The 20,850-nt window shown below is 41.2% G+C and overlaps 1 protein-coding gene across 1 annotated transcript; it reads right to left on the bottom strand.

The window, feature by feature from the left end:
• Nucleotides 1–412: 412 nt before the first annotated feature.
• Nucleotides 413–10,848, bottom strand: LOC308302010 (uncharacterized protein). The gene is made up of 14 exons (XM_080746165.1): nt 10,741–10,848; nt 9,411–9,749; nt 8,739–8,867; nt 8,345–8,512; nt 8,171–8,241; nt 7,666–7,909; nt 6,748–6,825; nt 6,509–6,637; nt 5,882–6,049; nt 5,553–5,633; nt 2,772–2,824; nt 1,439–1,541; nt 886–916; nt 413–783 (listed from the first exon to the last, which is right to left on the bottom strand). The coding sequence occupies exons 1-14, from the start codon at nt 10,820–10,822 to the stop codon at nt 723–725; spliced, it is 1,737 nt and encodes a 578-aa protein (XP_080602291.1). The 5' UTR covers nt 10,823–10,848; the 3' UTR covers nt 413–722.
• Nucleotides 10,849–20,850: the final 10,002 nt, after the last annotated feature.

A 20,850-nucleotide genomic window follows, 5' to 3' on the forward strand; every position in this document is an offset into this window, starting at 1 on the left:
GGGGGGTCCTCAAAATTACTAAAGGGGGCCCGCCAAATCTTTGTTTGATGGAGAAAATTAGCCAAAAATAGCAGATCTACAAGCTCATAATGTCTCGCAGTGAGGCGTTGTGAGCTTGTAGATATGCTATTTTCAGAGAATTGCTGTTGGAAAAAGAGTAGACGTACAAAACAGTAGTGTCTCAAAGCCTCTGCCTTATGCTGAAAACCCTAATATCTCCCCCAGCCAAAACAGGAATTCCCCTTTAGACTAGTGGTTAAGATGTTGGCTTACCACATGGGAGACCCAGGTTTAAATCCTGGGCGTTGTACATATGTACAGTATGTATTTATTTATTTATTTATATAACTGAAAACGTTACATGGAATGACATAACTTCAACCTAGTTGGCATAGACAAATGTAATATTTCATTTTCATGGTCAGATTATTAGAATCCAAGGCCTGACAGAGAGCAGACCAAGTACAAAACCCACACTCAAGTTAAAAGGTTAACTGTCTGAAATTTCACATTAACATGAATCCTATTAATAGAAAAGACAATGTGTGTCAAACAAGTCTATAAATCTATGAAAAGGATTCATCTCCAACACAGTTTTATACGATATATAATGGGGCTCCCTGCTTCCTCTCTCTCTCATCTAAGGGGTCCTTGGTCTCAAAAGTGCTGAAGACCCCCTGCACTCGTACACACCAGGCGCTGCTCTGGTAAAACTCAGCAACCTACAGCTCTGAGATTGGCTCCGAGTCTATGTAACGCTGGGAGCCGTTCTTTAGCCACGCTCTGCAAACAAAAGACAAAAATCATTATTCAATTCCAATGTGCAGTTGAGTGTTACTGATTTGCCCAATGTGACCACGACGTACTGTATAAATAGATACTCACATTGACAAGCTGCCCGTTTTCTGTTTCATACCTGCAGAAAGAGAAGGTATAGCGATGAAAAAAAAAAGAAAACTAGGAAATCAGAGGTCTTCAACAGGGGGTCTGGGACCCCTAGGGGGTCCTCAGAGTTACTACAAGGGGTCCTCCAAAACGTCCAATCCTTTTTATATTAACAACTTGAACCCTAGTATCAATATTCCTAGAATTGTAGCCAGAAATAGCAGATCTACAAGCTCACAACGCCTCGCGCTGCGAGGCGGTGTGAGCTTGTAGATCAGCTATTTTCGTCAAAGAGCTTTGGTGTAGAGGGGGAAAACAGACAGACTAAGTACAGTGTGAAAGGTCAAGTATATTTGTAAACACAAATTGACATGAATCCAAAATACACTGATGATGGTGCTGCCAAACAATGAAACTAATTGGAATCTATGATAAGGTTATGGGGGTCCCTGCTTCATCTCTCTCTCAACTAAAGGGTCCTTGGTCTGAAAATGTTGAAGACCCCTGTCTTAAAAAAAACAACAAAAAAAAACATATCGTTAGTCGTACTCACGTCTTAACTGCCATGTAATTGCCATGGCCACAATTACCACCAACACCACCACTGGAACCAGCCATGCTGCCACATTACCAGAACGGCTCGTGTCACCACTCACCTAGCAAAGAAAAAATAACAGTAACGATTAGAGCCAGATCGATATAGCACTCTGGTCGAAATATCGGCCATCATTTGACATAATTGTGTCTGCAATTATGCTGCAGCCAATGTGCCTGATCTGTATCCACTTTCAACCTTCCATCCCTATTTTGGACATCATATCGTCGTTGTCGGGTGGAAACCTTGTATGTCCAAAACAGTTTGTTTTGTATTTATCATTTTTAAAATGATTTAAACTAGTGAAAACAGCCGATCTGCAAGCTTGTGTGCTTGTAGATCAGTTGTTTTCACTACTTGTGTGCGATGGCCTTGTATGATGAAGCAGGGCTTTACTTTGCGAAAAAATATACAAATTTGAAACTTGGAGATGCAAGGTTTCTGCCCGACAGTGACGATATACAAATTACAGATCTACCGTACAAGCTCGCGCATATTGTGTTGCAAATCGTTTTGAGCTTGCAGATACAGTAGGCTATTTTAATGACAGAGCAGCAGTGAAGAGCTGACTATCAGTTTCATTTCCTTCCTTCTCACAAAAGACTAAGGAGCATTAAGAGCAGCACATCCAGCTTCCAGAATAGCACATATCCTGAAACTGTCCGCCTCCTTAACACCAACATAGCACTTCAGGCCCTCCGGCTGCTTCGATCATTGTGCAATAGGGCAGAAGATTTTAAAGCTCTTGAAACACTTTAAATATAGTGCTTCACATTTGACATTTTGCTTTCACTACAGGTGTACAAGTGTTTTATCAAGATCATTCTCTTGTTGTGTTGTATTTTCTTTATCCCCCCTCCCCTTCCCCCCTGTGGTTTCTTTCAGATAGGACAGTATCAGTAAAGATAGAGGAACAGGAAACCAAGGGCAGAGAGATCGGAGAGACTGTGGGGGACGGATTCAACCCATTTTTTCATACTTTTTTTTATGTAATGTGTTTTATGAGTGAGCTTTTCTGCCTTTTCAGTGAGCTGTTTCTTTTTTATTGTAAATGTCTGTTTTATAAATTGTAACGTTTTGTACTGCTGCTAACCTGAACAGGGCTCCCTTGTCTCAAAGGGATTCATCCTTATAAATAAAGGTCAAATAGAAATGTAATAAAAAGACCCATTTCAATCAACCATGTTGATATGACAATAAATAATTGAGTCTTGAATGTTTATTTCCCTTTTTTCTCTCTTTCTTTTTTTCCACAAAGGCACACAAGGGTTCCATTTGGCTTCATACTTACAGCAGCCTGAGCGTCAGTGGATAGGGTTGTTGAGAGCTGCCCCCCCTCATGACCTGCAGAGTGCAGACACCAACAAGTGCTTAAGAGGAAGTTTACAACATACGTGCCGCTTACACAAGCTGCATAGCTAATAGAATGGGTAAAAAAAGAAACGGTCACAGAGCACACATATATCATGCATGTGGCGGTCTTATATGGAAGTGAAACTGCATTGTTAGAGGTTGCTTTAGATCTTCTTAACCACATGAACCCTAGTATCCTAATGTCATGTCATAATAGGCGAGTATTTATTTGAGTAGGCCTATATTCTGTGATGAATATTTTGGTGCAAAATAGTATAGACCCCCGGTGAACAAAGTAGGCCTATAGACCCATACTTTGTTGACCACAATCAACAAAGTACTTTAAGTATAGCCTAGTATATACTAGGCTATGTGACCACTTTTTGTGGTCACATGTTCATTCTGGATTCTGATTGGCTTAAAACAGTGGTAAATCAGTCAACAACCTTGAGTTGGCTCATGGACCCCGCCCACTGTTGTGTTGCAGTTGTATAACTAAATAACCTTGCAAGTTACAACTGTGTTTTCTTTCATTTATATTACTAGAAGTTCGGGCGGCCCAGCGTCTAGTCGGCGACCTGGCCAACTCGGGAACGATGTAAATAGGGAATGAATGCCCCGCCCTTTAATGCAAACCCCATTATACCTGTTGTCATAGGACCCGTTTTGACCATCTGTTTGCCTGTGTCCATTTTATGTCCATATATGGAGATCACTGCAGATATAGTTCTGGGTCCATTTTATGCCCATATGCCCATATATGGAGATATCTGTCTATTTGCGTCCATTTTATGCCCATATATGGAGATCTCTGTATCTGTCTGTCTGTGTCCCTTTATGCCCGTATATGGAGATATCTGTTTATCTGCGTCCATTTTATGCCCATATATGAGATCTCTGTCGCTTTTTGTTTGTTTCTTCTTTAAGCAGAATACACAGCCTGCTTAAATCTGCATCATTCAAGTCATCCTCCCAGTCCCACGCTTTGTCGCTTGTCTTATGTTTGTCTTTGTCTCTTTTATTTTCTTTTTTGGAGCGGACCCCATGAATGCCCCACCCTTTAATGCAAACCCCAATATACCTGTTGTCATAGGACCCATTTTGACCATCTGTTAGCCTTTGTCCCCACCCTTTAATGCAAACCCCAATATACCTGTTGTCATAGGACCCGTTTTGACCATCTGTTTGCCTTTGTCCCCTTATGCCTATATATGGAGATCTCTGCACACACAGTACCGGTTGCGGAAAACTCTGATGTCAGACATCAGCTCCCCATTCGGGGATTCATTTTATGCCCATATCTGGAGAACGCGCATGCCGGTGGGAAGAACGGTTCTCGAGATTCACATACATACATACACATTCACAGAGATTTTTTGTTGACTCATGTGGCGTACGTGATGTCAGAGCCTTTTATGAAGTGATGTCACAATGAGTCAGCGATTGTGCCGATTTCCTCAGGAACAGCCTGATGTCAACAATCAGCTCCGCCATCTGTTTGCCCGGGTCAATTTATGCCCATATATGGATATATCATACCCATATGGAGATATCTGTATGTCTGCGTCCATTTTATGCCCATATTTGGAGATATCTGTATCTGTCTGTCTTTGTCCCACCCTTTAATGCAAACCCCATTATAACTGTTGTCATAGGACCCGTTTTGACCATCTGTTTGCCTGGGTCCATTTATGCCCATATATGGATTTATCATGCCCATATATGGAGATATCTGTATGTCTGCATCCATTTTATGCCCATATTTGGAGATCTCTGTATCTGTCTGTCTGTGTCCCTTTTATGCCCATATATGGAGATCTCTTCCCTTCGGGCGGCCAATCGTCTAGTCGGGGACCGGCCTACTCGGGAACGATGTAAATAGGGAATGAATGCCCCACCCTTTAACGCAAACCCCATTTATTTATTTTATTTAGTTTGTCAGCGTCCATTTTATGCCCATATATGGATATCTCTGTATCTGTCTGTCTTCATCTTGAGCAGTATACACAGCCTCTTTGCTTTGCCACCCGTGGGGAATGATGCCCCTCTACCCATGGTTCGGTTACGTCATACTGATGACATTCAATACGTAACCATGGCATTTTTTGTTGACTCATGTGGCGTACGTGATGTTTGCCCATATATGGATATCTCTGTATCTGTCTGTCTTGAGCACAATGAGTCAGCGACCATCTGTTTGCCTGTTTGTCTTTGAGTCAGCAGAAGTGATGTCAGAATGCCCATATGCCCATATATGTAGATCTCTGTCATAGGAGTGTGGGGTCATGTGGTGTACGTGATGTCAGAGCCTTTTATGAAGTGATGTCACAATGAGTCAGCGCTTGCGCCGATTTCCTCTGGAACAGCCTGATGTCAACAATCAGCTCTGCATAAGGAGATTCCGAACGTTTTGCGCCGGTTTCGGAAAACCGCACATCGGGTCGGGTCGAGGCCCGGCACTGCACTCCGCGCCACGGCGGGGAATGCGCGTGCCGAATCTGAAGCCGGTGAGACGAACGGTTCTCGAGATACGCGGATTACATACACACACGCAGAGATTTGTCGCATTTATAGATAGATATGGTAGAAGTGGTAGAAAAGCAATTTACCCCCTGACCTTGTGGGTTGTCGGCTTCGCCTCGTGCCACAACCCTGAAACAGTGGTAAATCAGCCAACAACCCACTCCCTCTCATGGTAAATGGCTTACATAATGCATACCTGTAGTTGTTGTAGTTGTAGATGTTGTTGTAGTTGTAGTTGTATTTGTAGGCGTAGTTGTAGCTGTAACGGTAGCTGGTCCTAAACATAGAGGAACATCGAAAGGTTATACACCATTGTATGTCGAAGTGTAAAGTTTTTTACACGCTCATTTGCATCCAACGGTGAATCAATCTTACTGTACAGTACATCACAAGCTGGAATGTATGTATGTTATTTACTAGAACCTCCACAAGTAGATAAACAATGTGAGCTGAAGTGTCAAATGAAACGAGACAAAACAAACAAACAAACAAACGTGTCATTTTTGGAGTCCATTAAAACCAGACCTGCTGTTTCACGGATGGTAACCGTCAGGACATCACTAGGGTCGCTCAGGCCCACGCCGTTCCTGGCAAACATGCGGATGTTGTAGGTAGCAGGATGTGTCTCTATCACGGTGATCTCTGTCATGTTGGGACTGATGTCTCCGAACAGCTTTGTGGAATCCCAGGAGGCTGCGGTAAGAAGAGTTCACACACTCAATGCTACACACCATAGTAACATCCAGGTTCAGCTGGCTATATTGACAGCATTCTTTAAAGGACGACTTTGTTTGTTTTTTTACTAAAAGGGTTCATATTTTAGATTGTAATTAGAGAAAAGAAAATATGAGTGTTCAAATGTGTTCATTTACTTCTTTCTATCGTTTTAGTGATTTTAAAGATTTTGATTTGCATGCAATGCATGCTTTATTGCGTCTAAAAATATATATTTTGCCATTTGTACGCATGCCCCCACCCGCACTGATATCGAAATCGCTAAAATGGCTGAAGCGATAGAAAGCAGTAAATGAAAATATTTTAACACTCATCTTTTCTTTCCTCTAATATCTAAAATATGAACCCTTGTTGTAAAAAAGTAGTCTTTTAAAGAAAAATGATTATTTTGAGCATTCATTCATTCTTTTCTCACACCGTTTAGGGTTTTGTACTCCAGCTCATAAGAAGTGATGGGGCTCCCTCCATCGAAACCAGCAGACCAGTGGAGAGTCACAGACTTATGTTTAACCTCTATTGACTCCACCACTGGAGGGTCAGGGCATACTGGAAGATACAAATAGAAAGTTAAGATAATGATTGACAATTCATGCATTTTTTCCCTTCTTTGTTCATATCAAGAATATTTAAAAGTGTAAAACCTAAGAAGCGTGTACCTGGGAGGAGGCTTGTAGTGGTTTCTTCCCACCAGGCTGTGGTACCGAGTGTAGTCTCAGCTGTTGAAGTTGACAGAACTTGGGAGGGATAGCATAAAATGATTACACTTTGTTTTACAATCTCTGTTAATGTCCATGCACCTCACATTAACTCAAAAATAACTTGCATTTTAAGCAGTAAAACTTACATTATAATGTTTCACTTTTTTGCTTTAGCGTGTCAGTCACTGCCAAGAACCATGGCGAATAGAACAAAATAATATAGCATATATACTAGCATTTACACATATCCAGTTATGGGTGAGGGGAATTATAAAAGGAACCTGAAAGTGAAAAATATGCACTGATTGGTCAGCTGCTGTGCTATCTACTCTCTTCCCTAATATGCCAGGCAAGAAATGTACAACTGTTACAAATGGACTGTTGGGGGAATCCCAGCAGGACCAAAAAGAAATCCCAGCCACTCATTTCAATGACAGTTGTTCACCCAGCGTGTACTGCCCTAACTCTCTCCTTCCGGGGATTGAGGCCATAGAGCAGGTGCATTAGTGTCCTTTATGCGTGCTACACCACCATGCTCGTACGCTCCAATGTAAGTAAAGCCTGCGGCAGGGTTGGCCACTTGTCAACTGTCGCTTCAACTAGCTCTCCCTGTCCTGTGGCCTTGAGCAGGACTATGCATTTTGTTCACCCGGGGAGGGAGTTCTTTGTTGAAGTTGTGAACTTATAGTGTTGATCAAACCTATTTTCTTTCCCCCCCGCGGAACGACGGGTGCCTGTGTGATCATCTTTATATGAAATAGTATATCTGGATTGAAATGTGACTTGTACTCAAAATGTATCTATGGTCATCATCGTCACAATTGCTTTCTAAATTGAAACATACGGGTGACGTCTATTATGATTGTGTCAACCTACCCTCATCCAGTGTGACGCTGACTCCAGGGGCTGCAGGCCCTATCCCTGCACTTGTTTTAGCCTGAACAAGAACATGGTACTGGGTGGATGGCTTCAGATTGTTCAAGATGACACTTTCCAGCTCCTGTGTGGCTGTGCGACTAAGGTGGTGCCACCTCCCATACTGTTTGCTCTCTGAGTCATACTCCCTGTAGCTAATGCTGTAGGATCGGAGAACCCCATTCCGCAGGTCTGTCCTTGGAGGCTAGTTGACATAAAACATACGTTTGCATTTTTAGCACAGTAAATGATTTCATGAGACAAGCTTCCAAATGCAATCAGTGACATCCTTCTACCATGACATGTCAGAAGATATGAACAACAATGTTTTAATCAATATCTGATCTTTGACCTTCGTCAGATATCGAGTTAAAAATCTAACACATGAAATTTCATAGCCTCATAATCTCATTTAAGACACATTCACAATCAGCTAGCGTCTCAACAAATTATTTACTTTACTCACTTTCCAAATTACTTTTATACTGCGAGAAGAAAGAGCATCAAGGTGCATATCCAGTGGAGGACCTTCCGGTGCTACAAGGAAAGAAAAAGGTGTACAAGAGGAATTTGTTCAAAGTTGACTTACATTCAAATCTCTTTTGAATGAGTAATCGGATACGTCTTTATCAGACTATACCTGCTTCTTTGGTGGTGACGGTAACAACATTGCTGGCCTCGCTCATGCCCACAGCGTTCACAGCAAACATACGGATGTTATAGGACTTGGCTGGACGCATATCAATCAAAGTGACTTGAGTCAGCTCAGGGTTGATGTCTCCAGTTGTCGCTGCAGTCTCCCAGGACGCTGCACCAAGACAATCAACATGATAACACACCAATAGCTTGCATGTGTTGTACAACTCAAATGATATGATGCTAAACCTGATGTCCAAAGCTCTAGCCTTTTATGAATATGCTGGTTTATGATGGAATATGGCAGATTATGACTCAATGTCAATCAGCACTTATTTTTAAGTTGAAAACATGACTTTCTTTTGCCAGTTGACACATAAGTATGAAACAGTGTTTACCCATTTTGTTCTTGAAGTCTATTTTGAAGGATGTGACAGGGCTGCCTCCATCAAAGCCAGGATTCCAGCGGACAGTGACAGTCTTCTCCTTCACCTCTCGTACCTCCAACCTCAATGGCCGAGGAGGCGCTGAGGGGAAAATAACGCCAAGAACATTAATGCAAAAAAGGTTGATCAAAAACTATGAAAAGAATGCAAGTTTTCATGCCATTAGGATGTCTTTGAAATTCTTGAATGCCAGGTTAGTATATGAATTATTAATCACATAGGCTGAAAGAGCCTCTTAGCGGCCAATAGCATTTGTTCAATGATCTGTTTTTTTTTCTTCACGTGCTGGCCAGAGCTCCTAATTGCTCCCTTTGAACTTCAAAGGGGTTGTGAACTGCGGTAATTGAATGAGCCATACTAGTGTCAATAGCTCGTTAGTGATCTCTCTTATCAATGAAAGCATCAAAGACAACGACCTGTTTGATGCCTTTAATAGAGTGGAGGGGGGAATGTGTTTGTATACACACAGACTCGCCTGATTGGCTGAACCACAGTTACTTGGGGCTTTACCCAGGTTTTTTTCTTGAAAAGCCTGGATCCCGAGGCTATTGATCACACAGCACATGCATTCTTCTTCCAATACGCTGACACAAACCGAGAAGGCAGTCACACCGATCGTCTCACCTGGCACGACAGTCAGGGTCACCTCGTGCTTGTGGTCATTGAACCAGCCAGGTATGTCCACGCGGCAGCCGTACATCCCGGAGTCGCTTTCCTGGACCTGCCGGATGGTCAAGGAGACTTGGCCCTGGTTTAAGTCACCCATGAGCAGGTAACGCTCTGACAGTCTGCTGGTCACGTCGTGCTCGTCCGCCCTGATGACCTCGTTGCCACAGCCTCTGTTAGGGATGGTCCCCCGGCCCCAGCAGACAGCCAGCCTGCCGTAGTACCCGGCGTCGTATTGGCAATTTAAGGTAACATCTGCTCCCACTGTGGCTTCAAGGCCCTCGGCACATGCACCACCTGAAACGGCAGGGAGGTTTCATGAGGTATCATGAATAGATGAATAGACCGTTGTGTATGTGGGTGCCTGCGCGCGCGCGCGCGTGTGTGTTTGCGTGTGCGTGTGCGTGTGCGCGCGTGCGTGCGCGTGCGTGCGTGTGTGTGTGTGTGTGTGTGTGTGTGTGTGTTTGTGTGTGTGTGTTAGGTTACTAACTCTGTTAACAGTCTAGGTTTGAACCATAGACTAAATATACAGTTAACCGAGACTAGCCAAGCCAACCAGAAATAATCTATTAAAGGAGTAGTTCACCCCCAAATTACTTTTTTTCTATTGGTTACACACGCCAGGCATAGAGACTTATGAGTGCAATAATATTTTTATTTATTTTGTTGCATTCCTAAACAAAAATGTGATCATAGTAAACTTAACCCAATTCCGGCTGGGGACCCGAATACTGAATGCATTTGGGTCCCCATCCGGTGTTGCTGTTGCCCAGGTGTCAGCTAATGGGGATCTATTCAATAAACAATAAACAGGAATATAACCTAATCTTGTACATACGCTAACTGATGTACAAAGTAATTGTTAGGAATAAGATATGATAATGAGGTACATACACCTTATTATAGAATGTAGTTTCAAAGACAGATGACAATTATTCACACACTTAAAATAAATAAATACAAATTAAATCCAAATCATTCAATTACAAACATGACCACATTTTGCTTTCTCTATTTAAACACTAACCCTAGCTAGCTTCCCTATATCTGAGCAAGTAATAATAGGGCAACATACGCAAATATTTGAGGAAAATAGCAAAACATTTGGTGAAAATAAGCAACCATTCAGCAGATTTACAAGCTCACACAATGTGTTGCAACACATGCGTTGAGAGCTTGCAGATCAGTTACAGTATTTTCTGCTATTAACATACAACCTTACCAAGTATGGGATTAAGTGGGTAAATTTGTTAAAGTGAGACACAAATGATTATGCCGGATGTCTTACCTAGAAGTACACAAAGGATGATCCTGAACAGCCATCTGCAGCCAGCATCTGTGTTCATTTTCCAGCTCTTCAGATCTCTCATCACAGCACACCTCAAAACGCTTTGACCTCTCCTGCCGCAAAAACACATTTAAAGGAAAACAACAGTGGGCTGCTCAAATTTGAACCCAGTCCAAATCACATGACTGTTGATCATTTGCACACACCAACAACTTATGTTGGCTGAAGAGGAAAGTGTGTGGGGGACTGTTTCCTTTTCTGTGGTTTTGGTTCCCTGTAAAATGTCCTAAGTTTGACTTTTAGAAGAAGGAGAAAGAAGAAAGGTGGCAATAAACATGTTATCTCTTTAGCAGTCAGCAAGCTTGTGCTATGATGAACACACACACACACACACACACACGCACACACGCGCACGCACGCACGCACGCACGCACGCACGCACGCACGCACACACACACACACACATACACACACACACACACACACACACACACACACTCAAAACACAGATAACAAGTAGCATACAGTTTAATGTACCATCCCATTGTCTTCTTCAAAATGAAACACAAATTGATGTTATAGTTTTTATAGTTCAGGTAAAAAGTAGAATCACAAATATACCCTGACCTCATTTTGCCTGCTTATTTTGAATCTCTATATTATTCCTTCTACAGTGTTATACTTTGACATGTCTTTTAGCGCCTGTAGTAATATGTACGAGGTTTGACCCAGTATACGTACATAATCTTATAACGATACTTAATCATACTTGCTGTATAGGCAAATATGTGTTTCTGACACCATGTGCTCTCTTTTACCTAGATACTGCAGGCCCAAGGATACAGTACATGATGTAACTGTTGAAGCACAACATCTATTTCAAATCAGCAATGACTCACATAATTGGCAGTATCTTATCTGTGTGCGTCAAATAAACTTCAAAGCATATTTTTGACATTTGGTGTCATCTTGTTCTAGGAGCTTGCGGTGCTTGCTTAGTACAGACAAGTCATTCAACCTGGTGTAATCTTGTTCTATTAGCTCGGTGCTTGCTTACAGTTGAGTAATTCAACTGAATGAAGTCAGCACCTTAATAGAGGAGAGCTATTAGATTCAGGAAAGACTCTCTTACATGAAGGCAGTATAGTATAGACCTACCTTAAAGCAGGAACTCAAAACCCCAAACCAACCGCAGGAGCGTAAGAAGGACATTTAACAAAGACTTTACTAAAAAAAACACTACAGAACAGAACAGAACATAGAACACAGTCACCAAGTTGGGATGGGAGACAACCTGGTTCCGAACTTTTGTGAGAAAAAATGGATGACAGCCGGCTGCAAATACTATTTCTGAACAATTTAGTCTTGATTGGCTCAAGAACAGGTTGTTTTCGAATCACTTGTATTTCCAATGTGGACTACGTCATTTTATTGAGGCATCTAAACAACGGCATGTAGGCCTATTGTTTTTTGCTGGGCAGTATCACAAAATGTGGTTGTCAGGATTGACAGTCTGAATGGATTGACAGTCTTGCAACGCTTTGCATGTTCAGAAGCGTACTCTGTCTGTGCTCTTTAGACACCTCAAACACATTATACAGCGTACAAATCAAAAAGCAGCACAGCAGAAAACATTGCTAGAGTAGCCAATTATTTTGTATCCCTTTTTTCCTCCCCAATTTAGTCGTTATGGCAATTGATTTCCCCCCACACACAATTCTGTGTTGTCACTCCTTACTGACTCACCTGCCAAGAGAGGAGCCTCCATGCGGAAGACGAGGAGCATACATGGGCAACTGGCGGCCCGGGGGCCACATGCGGCCCCCACCTTCACTTATTGCGGCCTGCAGGTTAATATCGGAACACTGATAGATTTCAGGTGTAACAATTCTAAACATGCAAACATGACCCGCTTTAATTACTTCAGTCTATATTTGTAGCTCAATGACTAGTAGGCTTACTTTTTTATGCCCAATGTATTTGTATTTAAGTTCATAAAGTTACGTAATAACATTTGAAAATAAATATTTTCAGGATTCCAATTAAAAAATAGCAAAACATTATTCAGGGACTTTACCACTGCACCACCATCCCAAGCAGAAACCATGCTTAAACCTAACCTCAAAACCACAGCCACCTGCGACCTGGATGAAGAACCGGGAAGAGAGAGAGATAGTCCAGTAGGAACTCAGTCAGGGCACAGGGGGCTGGGGGAGAGTGACAGTGAGGGGAATGAAGGCACAACTGCAGAGGGAAAAGGGGGGCAGGGGCTGCATAATATGCAGGGACAACCTGGAGAGGAGCAAAGGTCATGACTGTGACAAGGGGTATACAACAGATCTGACTAATCAATGTAATCCATTACAAAAAATAAGCAATTGATAAAACAATCCTAATATAAATGCGCAAAATCTCTGTCTGTCTGTCTGTCTGTCTGTCTGTCTGTCTGTCTGTAGTCCTTGAGAAATGTCTGACTGACTTCAAACTCGGCAAGTGAGTGGCAGAGGACCTGCGAGTGCGGTGCCCGGCATCGAGTTGGTACATTTTGTGACAAAGAACAGGACTATAAGACCATTATACGCTTTTTGTTTTCAAACCACTTGTTTTCTGCTAGGCAGCAGTAACTTAGAGTAACCCCCAGCCACCATCGGTCTGGTTTATCCAAGGGCTTTTATCTGTGGCAGTCTCAGACTGCTGAGCAAACATCTGGGTCTGCTGACTTGTTGATGTTTAGTAACCGTAAACAGCAGAGCTTCCTCTTGCATCACTCAAAACCACCATGCTGTATACTATACTGTATGTCCCTATTCCCTAATTCTAAGTAGTAGAATAGAAGGTGATTTCACGGCACCTGACAAATCTATCAGGGAAGGCAATCATTTGTAATAATGGCTAAGAAGACATACCGGTATTCAATTGGTAAATTAAACTTCATCAGCCTATTTAACTTGACATTGTCACATTGCAATTTGTTTATTTCTGGTCACAGTGGTCAGCCCACATATCAAATGCCACCCCCACCCACATGAGATGTTGCAGAAGCCATCTGCGTAAGCTATACAACCCATATATCTTCCGTTTATAACTCAAAGTTTTTTCCCCCAGAAACAAATCCCCTACTTCGTCACTACCGTGTCACACAAAAGTAGCAAAAATAGGCGATCTACAAGCTGTGAGCTTATAGATCTGCAATTTTAGACATTGAACTTTCTTTTTTAAATGCAAATTAAAGTGATTAAATCTGTCTGTAGGTCTCATAAATACTGAACCAATGAGTATTAACAAGAGCTTGTGACTAAATAATATACATAATGAAATATGGGTTATTTATTTTATTGTCTCCATTTCCTGAAAAGTAATAGTTTTGGACATGATAATGTTTCCACCCATCAGAAAAAGCAATAAGCATGAAAATAATTATTCACTTTCACTATTTGTTGAGCCACAACTTCAAGATGAAACTCACATAGTAGTCACTCAGAGCCACCAGCTCAATACAAAGTCAGAATAGTAGAGTCCTGTCAGCGCTCACATGTGATTTATGAAACGGTCATATCACGCCAATAAGAATAAGAAAGGTTGGGTGTTGATAAATGAGACCCCAAGCGCAGTAATATAACCTACCTTGAGGACTCTCTTAACATTCTTATGTTTAATTTATTTTCTATGTGCACAATTCTTAATGTTAATTGTATAAAGGAACAAAGATAGAGAACAATATCACTAGTAAGATGCCTCACATGCGACCTCGCCCTAAAGGGCGACGTCATGCCAATTCTTGGCCATCTGGCCAGTGATGTATATCGGACCAGTTACCCATACATGCAGACCCCTGCATCATAGTCAACAATGTTATGTCAAAACATGCCCATATATGGGCATTACCAAATATGAGCATTCCCAGATATTTCCTTAATATTGATGACATTGGGACAGGGATTTCCATATATGGGCATACAACATATCATGTTAATTAGTAAAGCCAAGCAGGGCCTTGGCGAGTTAGGGCCTAGGTTCATGCCTGGGGATCTCCATATATGGGCATAAGGGGGTACCCTAACAGGGCATCATCTGGGAATGCCCATACTGTATATGGACATTTTATTTATTTTATCCTTTATTAATATATATCCATATACATACAATATTATGTTATGCCCATACATAACGATCCCTGTCTGGACCAGCCACACAGATATGAGCCATGTCTTGGCCGTCTGGCCAGTGATATATATCGATGACATCAGGGATCTTCATATATGGGCATAAAAGGGATTCTGGGGAATACCATATGGACATAGGTGATGTCACCTGTGATATCACCTGTGATGTCACAGTGACAAGGGAACCAACCCATAGACTGTAAAAATGTGTACACACACAGACAGACGGAGTCAAGCTGTGACATTTCTCATGGTAAACTGCGACCTTCGGTCGCAATTATTCCAAGACACACTTTGTGCAGAATTGAACAGAATGAAGTGAAGATCAGACCCATGCAGTTAGTTCCCATATCATTTTATTGGTTATGGTACAATGACATATTGATTATGTTGCTGTATTAAAGTCATATTCTATTGCTCAATATTTGGATTTTTCAAATTAATTGTTAACCGAGAATAATTCGTTTTCACTGAATAAATCATTAACTAAAATAGTCTGTCAGTTGCTTCATCAAAACAAAATAAGTCTAAATTAGTTTATAGCATAATATGATCCACAATCCAAACTCAAATGGAGTTATGACAGACTTGACAGTGACAAAGGACTCCGAAGACCCAACTCCCAACCCCCCAAATACAAAATATAAAAATATACATTTATAATAAAACCCAGCAGGATACATGTTACAGTTTAGCATGTTAGCGGAAAGTTTTGACAAGGATTCTAGAAACCAAGGTCCATTGTCATCATGATATGAGGGATGAAGTGATGTTATTCTTTACAAGGTATTCTTAAAAAGGAGCATGTATGTATGTATGTATGTATGTATGTATGTATACATGTATGTATGTATGTAGCCTATGTATGTATGTATGTATGTATGTATGTATGTATATGTATGTATGTATGTATGTATGTGGGTGGGTGACGTGACGTAACGTTTTCGCTGTCCTCGGTGTCAAACATGTATAAATAAAAAATATATTTGTCAAAAACCTTCTGAATATTGTGCAGGACATTAAGCTTTATGTGAACTTACTCAAGATTAAAACATTTCATTCCTCATTTCTTCAGAATCTTCAACCAAACATGGCAAAACTCATATGGTGTGACTGTCCTGACCTTGTTTCTCAAAGTGGGAACTTGAATAAAACTAAGAAAAAGAATTGCTAAAAATCATTTGAAAATGAATTTAGGCAAAAAAAATGTCTATTTTGAGCCTATATCTTTTCAAAGTCAAAGCATAATGTTTTCAGTCATTTCTGATCAAAAACATTTTGTCCCCCAACCCAAAATCATTTGGTGTGACACTAGTTTGGAAAAATTAAACAGGCAATTATTTGGACACCTATTGGCTAGAGAGGTCCTTCTTCTGTAAGGCTATTCAGCACTCCCAGCACAACTGCAAGACAGGTGTCTGAGGTGAGTTATGATTTTAACATTTTCATGAAATGCCATCTTGTTGAAACGTTGACAAACTCACCATTCTGGATGTCTTTTGGTGTGACACCTTTTCTTTTAAAAAAGCTTAAGTTATTTGAAGTTTTGGTCATATTTCCATGTAGATCTAGGCTGCTTTGTTATAGCTAGCATGCTGTTAGCATGCTAATGTGTACATAGTAGCCTCAAGGTAAACCTAAATGGAGAAAACAGTAATATGGTGTGACACTTAATCATATGGTGTGACATGTCTGCTTGTCACACCATATGACTTGACCGTAACACCATATGATTTATACTGTATTTAACTACAGATACCAGTAAGACTCCCTAATCGGGAGATAAGCGACCGTTGGTCGCTTATCTCCATAAATAGGCCAAAAAGTAGTTTGTGCAAAATCGTCCTGATGGTGGCGCTAGATGGGACAGATGCGTTGTGATTACATGACTGTAGAGATACTGTGTACTGGTGTGCATGATTTTAGGGCAAAATCTGTAGGAGCAGGGTGACTGTAGAGATACTGTGTAGTGGTTTGTGTGATTTTAGGGCAAATTCTGTAGGAGCAGTGTCCAAAAATGTGTTTTTTAAAAATCAGCCAGATGGTGGCGCTAGATGGGACAGATGCATTTTGATGACATGACTGTGTAGTTATGAACAATAGCTAATGTATACAACTAACCTTTGTGGTATGTTCTTGCAAAAGTCTCATTTCTTCTAGAAGTCTTCAAATCTTGTGTGTTGTCTTCATTGAGTTTGGGAGAAATGCCAATACTAGCATGCAAGATGCAAGCTCTCCTGCTAAAAGTAGACACACCCACAGGCAGATCTTGATAGTGGACCCAGGTCTGTTTATTTAAGCATGGAGGCTCATCCTTCCTGGACTCCCTGGTGTGAAGGGGGTGTGTGTGTGTGTGTGTGTGTGTGTGTGTGTGTGTGTGTGTGTGTGTGTGTGTGTGTGTGTGTGAGAGAGAGAGGACAGTGGCAACATTCCTTGCCACTTGGCAGGTCACACATTATGTTTGAGAGAGAGAGAGAGAGTGTGTGTGTGTGTGTGTGTGTGTGTGTGTGTGTGTGTGTGTGTGTGTGTGTGTGTGTGTGTGTGTGTGTGTGTGTGACACAGAGAGAGCAGCCCCGTTGGGGTGGTCATTTGGTCATTTTTGCACATTTGGTAATTTTTTACACCTGGGGGTCCCCCAGGGACCTGGGGGTCCCCGAAACTCCGGGGGTCCTTGGAGGTTGTAGTTTGGCAGGCAAGGAGTGTGTGTGCAAAATCTGGCATGGATCGGGGCAACGGTTGCAGAGATATGAGCAGGGCAAAAGTGTGACGTGTGACGTGTGACAGAGGGAGTGACGGAGGGAGTGACGGAGGGACAGCCGGTGGAGGTTTGGATAGTGTGCAGATACCAGTAAGACTCCCTAATCGGGAGATAAGCGACCGTTGGTCGCTTATCTCCATAAATAGGCCAAAAAGTAGTTTGTGCAAAATCGTCCTGATGGTGGCGCTAGATGGGACAGATGCGTTGTGATTACATGACTGTAGAGATACTGTGTACTGGTGTGCATGATTTTAGGGCAAAATCTGTAGGAGCAGGGTGACTGTAGAGATACTCTTCAAATCTTGTGTGTTGTCTTCATTGAGTTTGGGAGAAATGCCAATACTAGCATGCAAGATGCAAGCTCTCCTGCTAAAAGTAGACACACCCACAGGCAGATCTTGATAGTGGACCCAGGTCTGTTTATTTAAGCATGGAGGCTCATCCTTCCTGGACTCCCTGGTGTGAAGGGGTGTGTGTGTGTGTGTGTGTGTGTGTGTGTGTGTGTGTGTGTGTGTGTGTGTGTGTGTGTGTGTGTGTGTGAGAGAGAGAGAGGACAGTGGCAACATTCCTTGCCACTTGGCAGGTCACACATTATGTTTGAGAGAGAGAGAGAGTGTGTGTGTGTGTGTGTGTGTGTGTGTGTGTGTGTGTGTGTGTGTGTGTGTGTGTGTGTGACACAGAGAGAGCAGCCCCGTTGGGGTGGTCATTTGGTCATTTTTGCACATTTGGTAATTTTTTACACCTGGGGGTCCCCCAGGGACCTGGGGGTCCCCGAAACTCCGGGGGTCCTTGGAGGTTGTAGTTTGGCAGGCAAGGAGTGTGTGTGCAAAATCTGGCATGGATCGGGGCAACGGTTGCAGAGATATGAGCAGGGCAAAAGTGTGACGTGTGACGTGTGACAGAGGGAGTGACGGAGGGAGTGACGGAGGGACAGCCGGTGGAGGTTTGGATAGTGTGCAAGTAACTGCGACCTACGGTCGCAATAACAACAAATAACAAAGTTCCATGTTTCTTTTGTACATTTAAACATTTGTTTTAAACATGTTTACATAAAATGTAATTTAGCTTCATTCAGTGATACTTCAAATTCATCAGACAGAGCAGAAACCCCTTCACAGAAACCTTAACATATTGTTTCAATCTAAACAATATTTTCTCTTTGTCTTAAACTATACATTCCATTTTCTTTTGTCAGCTGGAAAATGACAAGTGCTGAGAGAACGAGAAAGTACAGGGAGAAACTAAACAATGACCCAGCAAGGAGAGAGGAGCCAAAGGGGCGAGACTGCCTTTTCTACGAAGAGCAGGAGGTTGTCTGTGGCATAGCAGAACCGCAACAAGGCAGCCGGTTTGCTACCCTCACCAAATACGACTGGCTGATGTACAATACAGTCTAAATGTATAATCTAATCTGATCTAATACTTTTGTACTTTCACTCACTGGACTGGACAGTGGACAGTGTTAAGGTAGGACCCGAGACAAAACTAGACGTTGTGCTGCGAGAGCTTGTAGATCAGCTATTTTCAGAGTTGCGCAACCCAGCACTCTTTAGCTAGTGGAGATGTGGTGTAATGTCATGATTCCTAATTACATTTGTTCAACACAAAATGCTGTGTTCAAGTTCAGGAGACTTCGGAAAAAAGCAATTTACCTGAATGCTGAGTTCTGTTTCCACTAATTGGTGTTAATAAAATGTTGCCTTCAATGCCTTGGCTCCAAGTGTGGCTATGCGCCTTATTGTCCCTTTAGGATCCTTCTGCCGTGGGCCGGCAGAAGACTTAGGTGTGCGTAGCATTCCTGTGCACATCCTCATCATCCATCTACTACTACAATTCTTTCTTATCCCATGTTAAAGCCCTACAATAATATCCTGTTCAGAAATATTAAGGCCATGTTATCCTGGGTAATTGTTTAATCAATCAGTAAAGTTCAGTACTCACTAATAGGTAGGTTAAAACACAGTTTGCTTTGACACATGAAGATATGATCATACGGTGTGACACTAAATCATTTGGTGTGACATTCCAAATAGTGAGAAATCATACCTTTATTAATGATTAAACCAAAAAAATGTTTATGGATTACATAGAGAATATTATCAGGAAGAGTCACAAATATTTGTGTAATTTTAGAGAAAGTTTTGAGAGAATACATTTAAAATATGTTGTAAGATCATGAACATGGGCCTCACACAGAGTGTCGATTATGAAAAAAATATACAGATATAATTAATTTTCAAAAAACTATAGTGGATCACTGGTTAGTTATGATAAAGGACTTTGATAAAGTGAGTAACTTAAGAAAGATGTACTCCATTTTCATTTTATGAACAATTATTTTCATGTCACACCATATGACGATTTTAGGCACAAGTACAACAAACTGCTGAATAAAGTCTGATTCCAATAAAATATCTAAAAACAAAATGTATTTCCATAAGGTTGAGAGTGAGTAGAACAAAAGTAAATAACTTTTATGCCTGCAATTTAAAGTTTTTTTAAAAACACATTTTTTGGGGCGTCACGTCACTGTATGTATGTATGTATGTATGTATACATGTATGTATGTATGTAGCCTATGTATGTATGTATGTATGTATGTATGTATGTATACTGTGGGTCAGTGACGTGACGCCCCAAAAAACATGTTTTTTAAAAAACTTTAAATAGCAGGCATAAAAATTATTTACTTTTGTTCTACTCACTCTCAACTTTATGGAAACACATTTTGTTTTTAGATATTTTATTGTAATCAGACTTTATTGAGCAGTTTGTTGTACTTGTGCCTAAAACCGTCATCTGGTGTGACATGACAATAATTGTTCATAAAATGAAAATGGAGTACACCTTTCTTAAGTTACTCACTTTATCAAAGTCCTTTATCATAACTAACCTGTGATCCACTATAGTTTTGTGAAAATTAATTGAATCTGTATATTTTTTTCATAATCAACACTCTGTGTGAGGCCCATGTTGTCGATCTTTCAACATATTTTAATTTTATTCTGACAAAAACTTTCTTTAAAATTACACAAATATTTGTGACTCTTCCTGATACTATTTTCTATGTAAACCATACACATTTTTTCGGTTTCATCATTAATAAAGGTATGATTTCTCACTATTTGGAATGTCACACCAGATGACTTAGTGTCACACCAGATGACCATATCTTCATGTGTCAAAGCA

Source organism: Nannobrachium achirus (assembly GCF_963921795.1).
Source record: "Nannobrachium achirus genome assembly, chromosome: 17".
NCBI lineage: Eukaryota > Metazoa > Chordata > Actinopteri > Myctophiformes > Myctophidae > Nannobrachium > Nannobrachium achirus.

What these genes read in the sequence shown, in the direction of transcription:
- LOC308302010 (XM_080746165.1), bottom strand. Translation starts at nt 10,822, where the DNA reads ATGAGAGATCTGAAGAGCTGGAAAATGAACACAGATGCTGGCTGCAGA. An exon ending in TACAACTACAACAACTACAG is followed by an intron (nt 2,825 to 5,552) that starts GTATGCATTATG and finishes TGCACTCTGCAG; the next exon opens with GTCATGAGGGGGGGCAGCTC. An exon ending in CCACTGACGCTCAGGCTGCT is followed by an intron (nt 1,542 to 2,771) that starts GTAAGTATGAAG and finishes TTTCTTTGCTAG; the next exon opens with GTGAGTGGTGACACGAGCCG.